Source organism: Acanthaster planci, linkage group LG05 (genome assembly GCF_054643075.1).
Source record: "Acanthaster planci isolate LZ-2023a linkage group LG05, COTS_SCS, whole genome shotgun sequence".
Lineage (NCBI taxonomy): Eukaryota > Metazoa > Echinodermata > Asteroidea > Valvatida > Acanthasteridae > Acanthaster > Acanthaster planci.
The window spans coordinates 15,852,224-15,866,746 of NC_141781.1; the positions used below are offsets into that span (position 1 = coordinate 15,852,224).

The following is a 14,523-nucleotide window of genomic DNA, read 5'->3' on the forward strand; positions in this document are numbered from 1 at the left end:
GAAAAAAAATTCCCTTCTTGGCAGATCAAACGTCCAGAAAACTTCCTTTTTTTGGCAAAATTTCCACGGAGGAGTTCGGGCAAATAAAACCCTATCCATCTGTGCAAAAATCAATGAAAAATAGTGAGGTCTCTGGGGCTTGAAATCAATTTACTGCACTGTGTCTACAGGGAGTCTGGCGACCACATGCTTGTACACAAAAACAATCCATGTGTATAACACGTGCGCAGTGGCCCATTTCAGTCCCCACACACATACATGTACGTGTAGGCCCAGTGCACAACCATAACTCATATCCATTCAGATATGACGAGCAGGTTTTTGCACCGACATTTTCACACATTTTTCACATTATTTTTACATAGTTTTCACATTATTTGTGCACAGTTTTTGCAGTCTTTTTGCACACAGAGTTTTTGCACACCACACTGTTTTAGCACAAGTTTCAGACCATTTTTGCAATTTTTTGCTCCAGACTCACTGCAAATACACAGAAGGGAAAAGTAACAGTCAAAATGTGAATTTGCCTGCGAATGCAAAGTCTTTTCCCTTTTTTGGCAGTCTTTGTCCCAGGGTTAACATTTGGATGCACTGTACTGTATGCAACATACATGTACAATGTATTCAATGTAGTTGTCACGTCACTGCCTCTGCTCTCATCAAATATAACACTGGACTCTTGCCCCTGTGATTGAGCATCATGTTAAAATCTGCACTTTTCATAATTGCTCCACTGCTGCTGCTGTGTATGAAAAAGCAACTGGGGAATACTGGCTTAGTGACCACAAAACCCAATCCAGAACTCACCGTAGATCTCACCAGATCTCCTACCATCGACCAGTACCAGCTTCTACCCATCCACCATACCACACTGGAATAGTCTACTGGAATCCACTGTTAACCTACCCAACTTGAATCAGTTCAAGAATGCCATGTCTGATTTCTTTTTTTTAAGGGAGGGGAATCAAAACATTATGGCAATCTGGCTCCAGCACGCGTCCCAAACTCGAGCGGAATGTAGAATCTCCTGTTTTGATGGAGCAACCTGATACAGATACAGTTGTGGCTATAGGCCCACTTGTAGTATGTACTGGGCCTAGTACCAAAACAACATTGTCACTAGTCACAAACTTTACAGCATCATATATATCTGCAGGCACCTGTAGTATATTGTAACAACAGTGTGGCAATGTTCCAAGTATTGACTTGCTTTGATGCCAACCCAAATCCAGGGCTAGGACGAACCATTGAACAGCACACAGATCTTTGTCACCTAGATGGTACTACAAGGAACATGATGTGTGCTCAGATCAAACGCGTTGCCAGCTGGCATTTATCAAGGCAGCCTCCCTCAACTTCACTGTTTGCTATTGAAGAGAGTACTTCGCATGGTAACCCAACACATGACAACAGTTGAATCAAGGGAGAAAAACTAGGATTTCCCCTGAACTTGTGTCAACACTCAAATTTATTGGTGTGTATCATAGATTCTGAGGAAGACATGGACGTACGCACATTTGTCACAAAATCACACTAAGAATATCTCAACCTGCTCCCCAGGCTTTTTATTGGTACATTATTCAACAAACAGCTTTACTAGATGGTCTGCATGTATGATGGAGCCTTGTACTAGCATTTCCCGTGTGCTATCACAAATCCCACTTGAGCGAATGATTACACCCAGAGTATAGCTCAGCAGCAGCAGCTCAAACCAACAGGACCAGTGTCCTACAAGCTTTCTTTTTGACAAATTCCAAATCAATCATAAATAAATCTGATGAGCTGGGAATACTGCTTAACCAGCGTGATACCTGCCCTGTTAATAGAGCAGTCAACACTGAATCCTGACAACAAACGTGACGATTGAGTAGCGAGTGGCTTCAATCTCTTCACCAAGTTTAGATCTGAAAGCCATGGAGGTGGGGTAGCCATTTATGTGAGAGATAACATTCTGGTGAGTGTCTTGGTTGATATCACTATTGCAGATGAGCTGGAATGTTTGGCTTCCTGTCCGCCCACATCATCTACTCTGCAGTGTGCCTAGAATAGTGATCTGCACTTTATACATACCACCGGCATCGCGGGGTCAAGGTAAACTGATTAAACACATTACAATAACTCTGGACACGTTAAAGTTAAGATTTCCTGAGACGGGTATAGTCATTTCAGGTAATTTCAACTGGACTGATGCTAATCCACTTTGTAAAATTAAAACAAGTAATTAAACAACCCACTCATGGTGATGCTGTTTTGGATTCGATCACAACAAATTTAGAGAACTATTATGACTCCCCTGTTGTATGCTCACCAATTGGCAGAAGTGACCACAATGTTGTTTATTGGTCTCCTTTAATCTACAGAACGCAGGGTGACACACAGAAAAAAAATGTATTGCCCTCTAAATCTAGACTTTATGAATTTGGGAGATGAATCACAAGCCGCTCTTGGGATGAGGTTTTCAGCATATTGGGTACCGATAAAGCCAATGCATTGAATGTCGCAATCACCAAATCTTTTGATTTTATTTCCCTACTGAGGTGATCAAGATCCATTCAGAGAATAAATCTTGGGTTACTCCTGAAATAATAAAGCTTATCAGGAGATGTCATGTTGATTTTTAGGTAAGAAATTGGTGCTGTGGAAGTTCTTGGGGAAGAAAATGATTGGTGTCATGTCCCAGGCTAAGAAATCTTATCATAGGGATCACCTTCTGAACCTGAATCAAATGACCCATCAGGATGGCATATGGGTATTCAGTTGTTAACAAATAGGAATTGATAACATCTTGTTATTTCTGCACCGTATATCTGAAAAGACAATGTTTCAGCAGTTGCAGAAGCTATTCACGATACCTTTGCCTCTATCTCTACAAGCAGACCCTAAATCAACCACACAGAACTGCCTGCTTTCTTGCCTGCTTGACACCCTCCTTAAATGCAGGTATGGGAGATGTATAATACTCTAAGAAAGATCAATGTAAATAAGGCAGTTTATCCTGATGAATTCCCAGGTAGGTTTACAAAAGAATTTGCTAATGAATTAAGTCAACCATTACTGATATTTTTAAATCATCTCTTGCTGAGGGTGTGGTTACCCAACCATAGAAATATGCTAAAATAATCGTAATATCTAACGATACTCCTGCTTCCATTTCTGAACTCGGTTCAATTTCATTGAAATCCCTCTTGCCAAAAGTCTGTGAAGGATTTGTCTCGAAATGGGCACTGGATGACATTTATTGTTCAATTGATCGAAATCAGTATTGCTGCATTAAGGAATCGTCTACTTCCTACTTGCTTGTTGAAATTCTAGATGTTTTACATAAAGGTATAGGTAAGGGAAACATTATGGGCACCTCCCAAAGCATTTGATTGTGTTGAACACACCCTTGCCATTCAAAGATTTTATGACCAGGTGTTAGAAGTGAAATCTTACCTTGGATTGCTAATTTCCTGACTGATTTACATCAACGGGTGAAATACCATTCAGCTTTATCCAAGTGGAAAACCCCCTCATGTGCGTCCCTCAGGGCATCAAATTTGGTCCCATCATCTTTTCGGCTGTTATCAATAGTGCTTCAGAGGAGTCTTGGACTAAAAATTTTAAATATGTCAATGATTTGACCTTTGCAGAGGTCTGTCATGCTAATGAGTCTAGCCAGATCAGGACTGATCTTGCTGACTTGGATGTGTAGGCAAAGGACAATTACCTCATTCTCAACCCAACTAAATGTAAGGCCATACAAGTTTACTTCAAAAGAGATCCTCCTAGACCACCTTGTTTTAATATTGGTGGAACTAAGCTTAAGGTGGTGTCAGAGACCAGGCTCTTGCGCCTGTACAATCTAATCTTGGTTGGCAATCTTAGGTCAGATTATACATGTTTGGTTGCATGAAACAATTTGGTTTACCGGTCAATGAGCTGGTCTCTGTATATACCTGTTATGTGTACCCAATCTGTGAGTATCTCCTCCCAGTCTGGCATGTCAACCGCACAAATAAGCTGATATGTACCAATTTAAAGAACGTATTCAGAACCATGCTTGTCCCATTATTCTTGGAGATGATTATGAATCATACTCAACTGAATGTGATCAACTAGGCCTCCGAACTTGGAAGAGAGAAGATTCCATCTCTGTTGCCAAAAAATTTTTAAAATCAGAGAGACATGTAAAATGGTTTCATTCCTCATCATAAAACCAAAAGGTATGTATATTTTGCAATTCCCTCGTGAACAAAACTTCTTCACCAAGTTCTTAACCAGCAAAAATAATCATATTTATCTTGTGTATGTGTTTTCTCTTCGTGCTTTGTTTTAAATTTTCTTTTGTTTGTGCCAATTTATTGCATTGTGAATTTCGAGTTTTCTGTGTAATAGTAAATCAATCACCTTAAATATTTTAGTTTAATTAGTTTAGTTTAATTATTTTTATTTAAATTTTGTTTTACTGTTTGTTTGATTTAGATTTAATTACTTCAGTTTTTATTTTTATTACTTGTATTTAATTTTTTTTAAATTTCAGCCATGTCATGACCATGCAATTCAGCCCCTGGTCAAATAAAATATGGAATGAAAAGAAATTAAAAATGGACTGTTTTTTAACACAAACATTAAAAAAATTATTAGTCATGTTAATCTTTAAGCAAGTCAGGAAATAGTGAAACCAGTTGGTACAGGCAAAAATTCAGAGCACTTGGATAAAAATGGGGTTTGTTTTAGTACAGCCTCCAGAATCATCTTTTGGCTTTCCTGATATCTTTTCAATAGATATGTCATGTGCCTGCCACCAGTACATCAGAGGAGAGATTGGACGAAAGTGAACTATCGATGAAGTAATCTCCAGAAGTTTTGAGAGCCCCACAGCAGCATAGTCTATGGTATAAATATGTGTTTGCCTACATGTACATACCCATTTCTTGTGCCCAATATCAACTTTTAGATACGAAAACATCTTAATAGTAAACACAGATATTCTAGATATTAAAGAGATTGTTTGAAAAAATCCACACATCAGAAAAATTCTGATGAAAAAATCCCTAAATCAGAAAAAATCCTGACAAATCTCACCCCTTGTACATGTATGAGCTCCATGCACTAGCCAAAAGTGCATACAGTAGCTGTTGTTCGATTAAGATAAATTTTTTTCCACAAGTGGCAGAAATTATGAAGAATGACAAACATATTTTGTCAATCGACTACACAAGACAGCTACCATATCTGTGTATGCCACTGATTAAAAGAATTCTCGGGTTATTATGGATTATATATTAATTATGGATAGGTTGTTTTTTTTCACAATTAGGATTACCTGCTTAATGTAATGTCTTGAATTAGCTTCTCAGTCTTCTCAGTCAAGATACTGGGCAGAAGAAGCTCAACCGGATGGATGTGGTGGATGCGGGTGTCCAGCTCACTAAGATGGTCACTGTCGTGGAAACTATCATAGATGATGTCTCCCGTAGCAGGTTGAATGGCCTAACAAAGTTGTGTGCCATTGAATATGGAAGGTTCACATCTCAAGTTAGATTCTCAATTATTAATATCACTTTGCATGAGAACATATAGAACACAGTTAAGTACACTAAATATTTGAAATGCCTGATACTTTGTCAGTAGGAGACAAATGCTGAAACTGGGCATAAAAAGTATGAAAGGTGCATTTCTTCCTTTACCAATAATGCTTTCTATCAGATTCAATCTGGTACCAGACAAAAGCCCCAAAATCTTAAGCCTGATTATGCATGGATACCCCTTTTGTGAGTTGTGTGGTTCTGAAAAGAACTCATGATCAATGTTTCAGACAGTATGACCTGTCCGCCATCAGCAGATTCACCACACCATGTGCATGGTGTGTTTGTTTTAAGTAATATACACATAGATGTGTTCACTCTAATATTTCATCTGTTCGTTTATCATCTTGGTATTGTACACATACATGAATGTGGACTCAGACTTGCACTTCAGTACTTGGACTTGGCCCAGTACTCGGCCTTGAATGTATTACCTGGTGCTTTGGTCTTGGACTCATCACCAGTGTACTTGTACTTGGCCCAGGACTCTGCCCCTGAAGTACTCTGAGCACTCTGTACTCAGATTTGAGACTGCTACCCCCACCCATGAGACTGAAAACTTAACGTTTTTTAACTTAACGTACAACATACAACTAAACTCTGAAGGAATGTACTCACCACCATCCCAAACTCAAACATGACATTATTTTTCGACTTGGTACCAGGCTTAGTGAATTCACTAAGGCAGAGCAGGTAGTTGCTTGGAATGAAGGAAGAAGCCTCGATGTCCACTGGATCAGAAATTTGGCTGCTGCTGGCTGGGTCCACATGTAAAAAAGGAGCAGTTAAGGAAGCAAAAAATCTACCAGGGCACATGAGGAACATGACCTCTTCCCACAAAGCAAGAAGGAAATTTTCAATTAAAGCAGTAAAACAAAAACACTGCTTGACAAATTTGTGTGCTTGACCTTCTCCCCAAATCCCATAAATGTGGTAAATAATTTTCTCCATGAGACGTGTTGTCTGCTTATACTAAAAGGTCATTAAGGCAAAAAGTAATTCATGAAAATACTCTTAGGACTTTACTCTGAGCAGAAAAGAAATGTTTTACTGAAACAGACAACTTTTGTTGAAACTTGTATTCCTAAAACTAGCAGTGTTGTACTTGTAGTCAAATACTTTTCAAGTACCATAGTTCTCTGCTTAATATAGGTTTTCCTGGCCAAAATTGTCATCTTTCCACTCAAATTCATTATTGTTTATTCCAATGATTTTTAAAAGCTGGTTGCTCCCATGTTTCTTTTTCATATGGGAGAGTCTTCAAATTTGTTTACAGACTTCGAATAGTGTATTGTGACAAATTCTGTTTAGAACTAATTTCATTCAATTGGAAAGTGCATAACCGTCGTTTGATTTTGCACTGGGTGACTGGAATGAGAAATTTCCTCCTGAATTTTACTTCCAATTTCGTCTATGGACATTTATGTTTGCATTTTGAGCCTTCAATTTGGAAAACTTCAAGGTAAGAGGAATATAGGGCAACTTAAGATGCGCATAGAACTGAAAGGGAGATTACAAACAGAAAAACACACTAGAAGTGTACCCCATATATTAACCTGGATGTATTTTATATATATATCTAAAAAAAATGAAACTCTCATCACGGATGCTCAAAAAACTCCTTTAGATGCCGTTTACTGATTTGCAATTTCTTTATCTAATACAAAAGGAGTTCACTCTCTCCCAATAAATGTGCATGAATACTAAGATTTTTTTGGATTCTCTTAAACAATGGCTTATTTTCTTTTTGTCACTTTTTAAAGCACTATATTTGCTTTCATGTTTCATTCTATTTTTTCTCATACTTTTATACATTTCCCCACTTTGTCCATTTGTGTGATATGAACAATTTGACTTCACTGTTGTTCATTCTTTTCACAATTCAAACAGAAACAAAATACAAATTAGCAAATAAACATTGACCAATCGTTATTTTTATAGAGATCTCTACCGTGAACAAATCGTTTCCTTTCATGAAATATTTTGCATAAACTAGTCACACACAAAAGAAAAAACTAGAAGACTTCACGTTAATGAATGACATTGCACAAATCTCACAAATGCTAGCTGTTTCACAAAGTTGAATGCCAAAACACATACTGCAGGGGTGTCCACACGAATTTGAATGCTTTTTGCATGTTTTCCAAAACTGACTACTGAACCGTCACTTTTTGAATAACAAAATTGTGCAATCGCATGCTCTTAAAATGAAATTAAATGATAAGTTTTGCTTTTTGAATGGTTATCTAGATCGTCAATCTATTTTGTGCAAATTTGAATGAACCTGTCACTAATTTGCATGTGAAGAGGAAGAATTCGGCTGGAAAAACCTATATTTAACTGCTGTAGTACACGGACATTTGACATACAATGTATGCAAAAAAGGTATGATTGAAAAATAAAATAATGACTTCAGACTAGCACTTTTCCTTAAAACTTAAATTTTACAAAACTTTTATAATCTTAACCTTTGTGCACGTACCATCAAATGCCTGTGTATGCCAGCTTTATTCCCTCCCGACCGGTTCAACATTTGACAGAGATCCTTGGTACTCAAAAAATACTCAACTACAATACTGCAAGCTATTTTGGGTCAATATATTTCAAAAATTTTCTCACCCAAACTCATGTTTCAAACAATATCTTCCAACAGAGACCTTTTAGTGCAATAAAGACCTTTTAGTGCAAGGTCTTTTACAAGACAATGCATAATATAATCAAACGTAAGCCATATACAGAGTAATGGTGATATAATAATTGTGATTCTAGGTAACAGGCCTTCAAAGTTCAATTTCGTGGGTAGACATCCCTGGACCTTCAAGTTTGATTATTTTGATACTCTGCACTTGTGCCATATTACTTGACTAATTTACCATAAATTTTGCACATGTACGTGTTCGTGTCCACGACTGCTAATCATGAAGAGACACCATAATGGTGTCATCACTGTACTTGTAATTTAATTTTGAGTATTTAACTGCTGTTTCAGCATAAAACTAAAACAGCTTTTTTTAAAGACTTTTACTCCTTTTTACCTTTCCTTGACCCCATTAACACATGTTTTTGTTCTCCAACCCCTTTTACTAAACTTTTAACTCGGCATATCTTGAGACAACCATCTGCAGACAAATGCCAAATGAACATGTCATGATTAGACTGAGACAAGATAAAAAATTTGCACATTTATTGTACAGGCAGAAACACAATTTGATTTGGGATTTAATCCAAAGGCATAAAATGCTTTACATTGCTCTAACAGGATATCTTCTCCAATCAGAGTGGATTTTGTGTACAGGGCCAAAAGCTTCCTCTGGAAAGGAGCACCCCGGTTTTCCCCAGCAGCCTTCAAGGCAGCGGTCTCTGTCTGCTTGACTACGCCAACTTTGTGTCCCTTGGCAACCAGTCTCCGTGTGTGGACAAACAGACGATGGACAGGGATACTGGCAATCATGAAGTTGTGATCTGGATGACAGAAGATATTCAGTTCTCTCGCTGCAATCTGAAAAGGCAAAATTACAACCAATTTGAAGGAATCCAAAGGTATATGGGTAATCCAGAAACTGGGGGTCCAAAAGTGTGACATTTTTGTGTCCCTGCTACATCTGACCTTTGTTATTTGACATGAACATATCACCAAAATTAATTTCAAACTATTACTATTTGCTTGACAGGTAATCTGCATTAATTCACCACTCTTCGAAATTAGAAACTGTGTTCTGAATGTACAAAATTACATGTCAGATGTGACAGGGACACACACAAAAATGGACCCCTAATTTCTGGAATTTTGAAAACCAGTTTTTCTTCATTTACATCATTACTTTCTGGAAATTTGCTTCATTAATTTCTCAGAACAAGCTTCAACCGGTGCAAATGGCAGAGACAGAGCAGTGTCCTTTGCCTTCTGGTTTTATACATGTACAAGTATAGCTACAATGTACATGTATACACATGTACCTCAACTTCTCACAGTAGTTGAAAAATACAGAGTTTTCCATGTAGTAGGATTCACATAATATATGTACACGTGTGTATCTGATGAGTGCTTCAAAGTTCTGTGCAATGTGAATTCAACATGTCAGCTATGACCATTTGAGAGTACAGTTGTATGATATGATGCACATACTTTTGATATTTTTTCTAACTGCAGAGTGTAAAAAAAGGTGGTTCCCTATGATTGTATAAATGGGTGTACATGTCCATGTACATAGCTTGGCCTTCAGTCAAATGCAATTCCTTTAAAGCTGTAATATAAAGCTTAATATCTACCCAAAATTTTGAAGAAAAATTGGAGTTAAATAAATGTACTGTCAGATTACATTGCATGAAGGATGAAACTATATGTACCTACTATTACCGAGTGGTTAAATTTTACCAAAGAGAAGGGTAGTGGATAACCCAAAATGTTAAGGACACAGGGATGCAGAGTAAAGAAACTTTAAAAAAAACCATCAATTTTCGAAAATAGACTGCTGATTCAATTAAAATTGAAAATTAGAACAATTACATGTACATTCAATTATTAATTCAGATTAATCCAAGTTACGTTAACCCCCTTTAATGCTGGTTCAGTCAAAGGACGGTCAAATCCATTTTGGCCCAACCTGGCATATATTTTTGTTGGCTGGCCATCATGCACAAACTATCCAACCCTAACCACCTAACTGGCCAAGATTTATCAAACAGAAAGCAGGCCAGTGGGAAGGCACCATAAAAATCATACAAACGGGTGGTTAAACACTGAAGTTTTAGACCAGACACTTGACAGGCAAAAATGACTGCTCAAAATATTGTACCAGATGACATTTGCATAGGAGGGTTAAGCAAAAAACCTTAAAAAACCCCCAACACACCAACAAAAAAGTAAACAACAATCAATATGATGATGGAACCATCTGTAAATTAAAATGAAAATACATTTGTATAAGTGACCCAGCATCATATATATTAGAAGTACATGTACAGTTATATGCATATACTGGATTCATTTACATTTTAGGCATAAAATATGCGGCCCTCCCACAGCATATGTTTTGAATTTATGGTTTACATTCCTTATTATTTTTTAATCAACATGCACTAATCAGTTTAATAAGGAATTAAATGTTTCACAGCCACCAGTAATATTGTTGAGAATACGAACTACCAAAATTAAATTACTCAAGATGTTATGGAAGGGCTACATGTACATCAAATACAAGGTGGTGTAGGATGACCTACACGTGTACATGTAATATAGTGCTAGGTCCACAGGAGGACCAAGTCGGTCACTGTAAATCAGAATTAAACATTTAATGAAACACTGAAACAAATCATTATAAGTTAAGGATGTTGACTAAATATGATCAACCACTCATTTTTATTGAAGTGTACAATGTTCAAAAATATATATATCTCTGAACAATATGCAAAGATGCTTACAAGAAACTACCTCAAGCAAATTAGAGCTCAACAGGACATAGTTCCATGATGTGCCTACAAAAGTGCAAGATACAGATCTAAATGTGTACAATGTATAATCAAACAGTTATTAAAAGAAAATTAGAAAGTGCTCACTCACCATGTGTCCACTGCCACCATGCCATACTGCCGAATTTCAAACTCAAATTTTACAATATCGGGACTACACCCAAACTAGGCTGGCTCACAACATAAGTTAGGAGCACTATCAATACCAATGTGTGAACTTCACATGGAGATGTGTATCCCACACTAATGCAATGCAGTGTGCAGCAAAGACAATAACAGGACATACAGAAGTGCACCTCGCAAGACGAAAGGCAGAAAAGCAAAGCTACACGGCAAGACGCACTATATACAGAGAAATGAGCCAAATAAGTTGCCCCACCAGCGGAACTCTTAATAGGCAATATTTATATAACTCCTACATACGCAACACCACAACTTACAATTTATACATAGCAGCGCCGCATTTCTACAGAGCTAGACATTGTGATACATGGCGAGAGAGGGCGCACTTCAACTAATTATACAGCCGGACTAAAAAAAGTGACATTAAACCTGGGACGGTTGACTACACTTTGTCAACTGGTCACACTAAGTTGTACATACATGCATGTACCATACTGAAATAGTAAATGAAAAGTGCACTCTAAAATTTCCCAGGGCAAATTCCCTCATTTGAAGCAATCTAAGCTCAGATACACCTACGCATATACAGTGTACCAAAGCACAAATGTGCTATGGCCTGCCCTATGAGTGTGTCCCCCTTGGGCTCTTACATGTACATGTAACTGGCCAAACAGGCCAGCTAACACATTTCAATTATTCTTGTTAAAGAGTAACCCCAACGGTGGTGACAAAAATGGGGAATACAGTTTAATATACTCACATGGTATCTAAGTAATAAGTTGTATATGTAAAGTGGCACTGTGACTGCTGAATAAATAGTATTAATGCGATAAAAAATGGACCAATTCTGCAGGATTTTCAAAACTTTCCACGTTTGTACCGTTGGTGGCACCATGCAGAAATGCTTTTTCTACCACCGTGGAAACAAAAAAGTCATGACCTTGCACGACCTGGTTTCGTGGATATGTTTTTATACAAAGGTCTGCCTGCCAGCCTAGCCTGACACTTTTTTTCAGAATAAAATAACAACATAAAAAACATCTGTCCTTCACTCTGAACTTACCAGGCCATATTTATCAAATGATCTTAGTCTCCTTCAATGCCTCGTTCACCAGTGGTGGCCCCATCGTAAGCCTGATCAGGATTTCGACCTGACACAAGACTGTGCACAAGACCAGTCACAAATGACAGAATGAACAATGACAAAGGAATGATTTTGTTGGGGTTCATTTGAATAGTTTGTGACCTGAATTCAGGCTGGAGGTCTTGTGTTGGTCTTGTGATGGTCTCGTGGGGTCTTTTGATGGTCTCAACTACAACACTGTTAGTGACTGGGTTCCCGTCCAGAGTGTTTCCATGTGGAATTTCTTCAGGCTATAAACTTGTTCTCAATTTGCCGGGTTCTTTCTTCGGTGTAAGGAAGCATGTTGAGATGAAGGCCTTGTTCCCAAGTGTTGGGGGACATGGCGTATGGCTTGTTTCAGAAGGGAGCATCTATCTTGGACTCCAGCACCTCTCATTTTGTTTTTTTCTGGAGGCACTGGAGTCAGACCAAGGAGCGGTATGGAGGGTAGTCTTGTCCAAGGCAAGTTTACGCAGCCGTTAAACCCCAGCAGAGATCCAGGCTTGTAGCATCTGCATCTTCCGGGTTTCATGTTTTTCTTTGTTTTTTTTCATCCACTTTTGGACAAAAATGGGGGGCTCAGCGATATGCGGTTACATGTATGCCGTCATGAATAATTCAAAGATACTCTAGAGCCAATTACAGAAATCGTGCTTCCTAAAAAATATAAGTTATTCATTTGGGGGGACCAATCGTGAGCCTCTTTAATTACACATATGATGCAGTATTGAATAAACATCCCACATATATAATCACAATCAAGCAGGCACATGGGGGTACGCAGTGCACAGTTACCAGCTAGCTATAGCTTGCAGTACAGTCTAGTACATGTACGTGTGTACATGCGTTGGGTTATGGACCGGGACAAGGCACGCACGTGAGCAAGCTGAGAGTGGGGCAATAGCTTCACTGGGAATTAGATGTCACTCGCAAAGTATAATGGCCTGACGTACTGTACAATGTACCATACGTGTTAAAAGCAAACTTGCTGCAGCGAAGGGTGTGGTGTAACACACCATGCAGTGTTACCGCCACGAACATACAGCAGACCTGACAGCCGGGGTTGTCAATATCATCGCCCATATACAACACCTAGATCAAGGCTAGATGGAGGGGTGCTGATGAATTCTAGAGAATATCCAAGGGAGACAGTATTGAGCACCCGTCCGTCTGAGGTCATGTCTTTCCAGAACCCTACAAATGATTGTAGGCATCCCTCGAACAATCAGGGGTAACGTGGACTGGTCACTCTTTCCTTGCATCCCTTCTGTAATGATCTTGTGGGTTGAGAAAAGGAGGGGCATCCATGACTGGTGCACTGTATGGGTGGACGGAAGGACAGAAAGGAGCAAGAGTCCCAGCGCCATGGAGCCAGCTTTGCGTATTGGGCTTGGTGATCATTGGCTCAGTACTGGCACGGTGGTAGTGAAGGGGGTGGTTCGCAAAAGCTAAGCTTGAGGGCAATGTCGATCTGCTTAGCCTCAGCCTCCATCGTTTCCATGAATTTCCCGGCAAAGAGGTCATTGCCGTAATGTGGGAAACCTTGGAGCTTTAATTTGACAACTACGTAGGGGATATTTATGGCTTTGACTGCATTGGATCTTTGAGCAGATGTAGACATTGTGGGGATCCAGGCGAACTTTTAAAAAATACCGTTGATGTCAAGTGCCCGGACTGTAAAAACCACCAGGTCTGGGGTGACAGGCAAGTTTTCTTTACAGGCACTCTGATGGAAGTGACATAAATGCAGTGCATCAGAAACCTTGTCATGAGGCTCTGTCGAGCTTCATGATGGTGAGCTCAAAGTTAGCCTTGTCCTTATCTGCGAAGGGGATCTTCCCAGCTGGTTTATTGATGTCAGAAGCCAGCTTATCTTTGGTGGCAACAGGCATCTCTGGGAAAGAGAGGAAGTTCTCAAACTCCTCCAGGGAAAACTGGAAGTCGGCTGCTGCTCTGGGGGCATACGGTCACCATTTCTTTGTGTTGGCAAGGACTTTAAACATCTTGACGTATGAGCAGTCCAGCAGCAGCTCCGGAAAAATTAAAAACAAGGCCTCCAGTGTGGCAGGCGATGCTTGAAGGAAGCATATGGTGAAGTTTCCGCTGATGTGGAAAGCAGTCCCAGAACCTGGTTCATGTCTTTCTGGAGTGGACAGAGACTTGCTTCCGAGGGTGTAAAGCTGGCTGTGGAGCTGATGTCCTCATCTTCAGATGATGCACCCTGTCCAGTCTGTGTTG

General features: G+C 39.0%; 1 protein-coding gene and 1 long non-coding RNA gene across 2 annotated transcripts in view; one reads left to right on the forward strand and one right to left on the reverse strand.

Annotated features, from left to right (window-relative positions):
• LOC110990128 (uncharacterized) overlaps nt 1–5,315 on the forward strand; it is a 48,754-nt gene extending 43,439 nt beyond the window's left edge. Inside the window, exons 2-3 of the long non-coding RNA XR_002599761.2 lie at nt 1,986–2,091; nt 4,768–5,315. This is a non-coding gene — a long non-coding RNA (uncharacterized LOC110990128). The remainder of the gene's footprint in view (nt 1–1,985; nt 2,092–4,767) is intronic.
• The window catches only part of msh3 (mutS homolog 3), a 177,237-nt gene that overhangs the window by 105,834 nt on the left and 56,880 nt on the right, over nt 1–14,523 (reverse strand). Inside the window, exons 4-6 of the mRNA XM_087137219.1 lie at nt 8,833–9,069; nt 6,189–6,338; nt 5,309–5,475 (exon numbers count right to left, since the gene is read on the reverse strand). Of these exons, the coding sequence (XP_086993345.1) occupies nt 5,309–5,475; nt 6,189–6,338; nt 8,833–9,069 (554 nt within the window). The remainder of the gene's footprint in view (nt 1–5,308; nt 5,476–6,188; nt 6,339–8,832; nt 9,070–14,523) is intronic.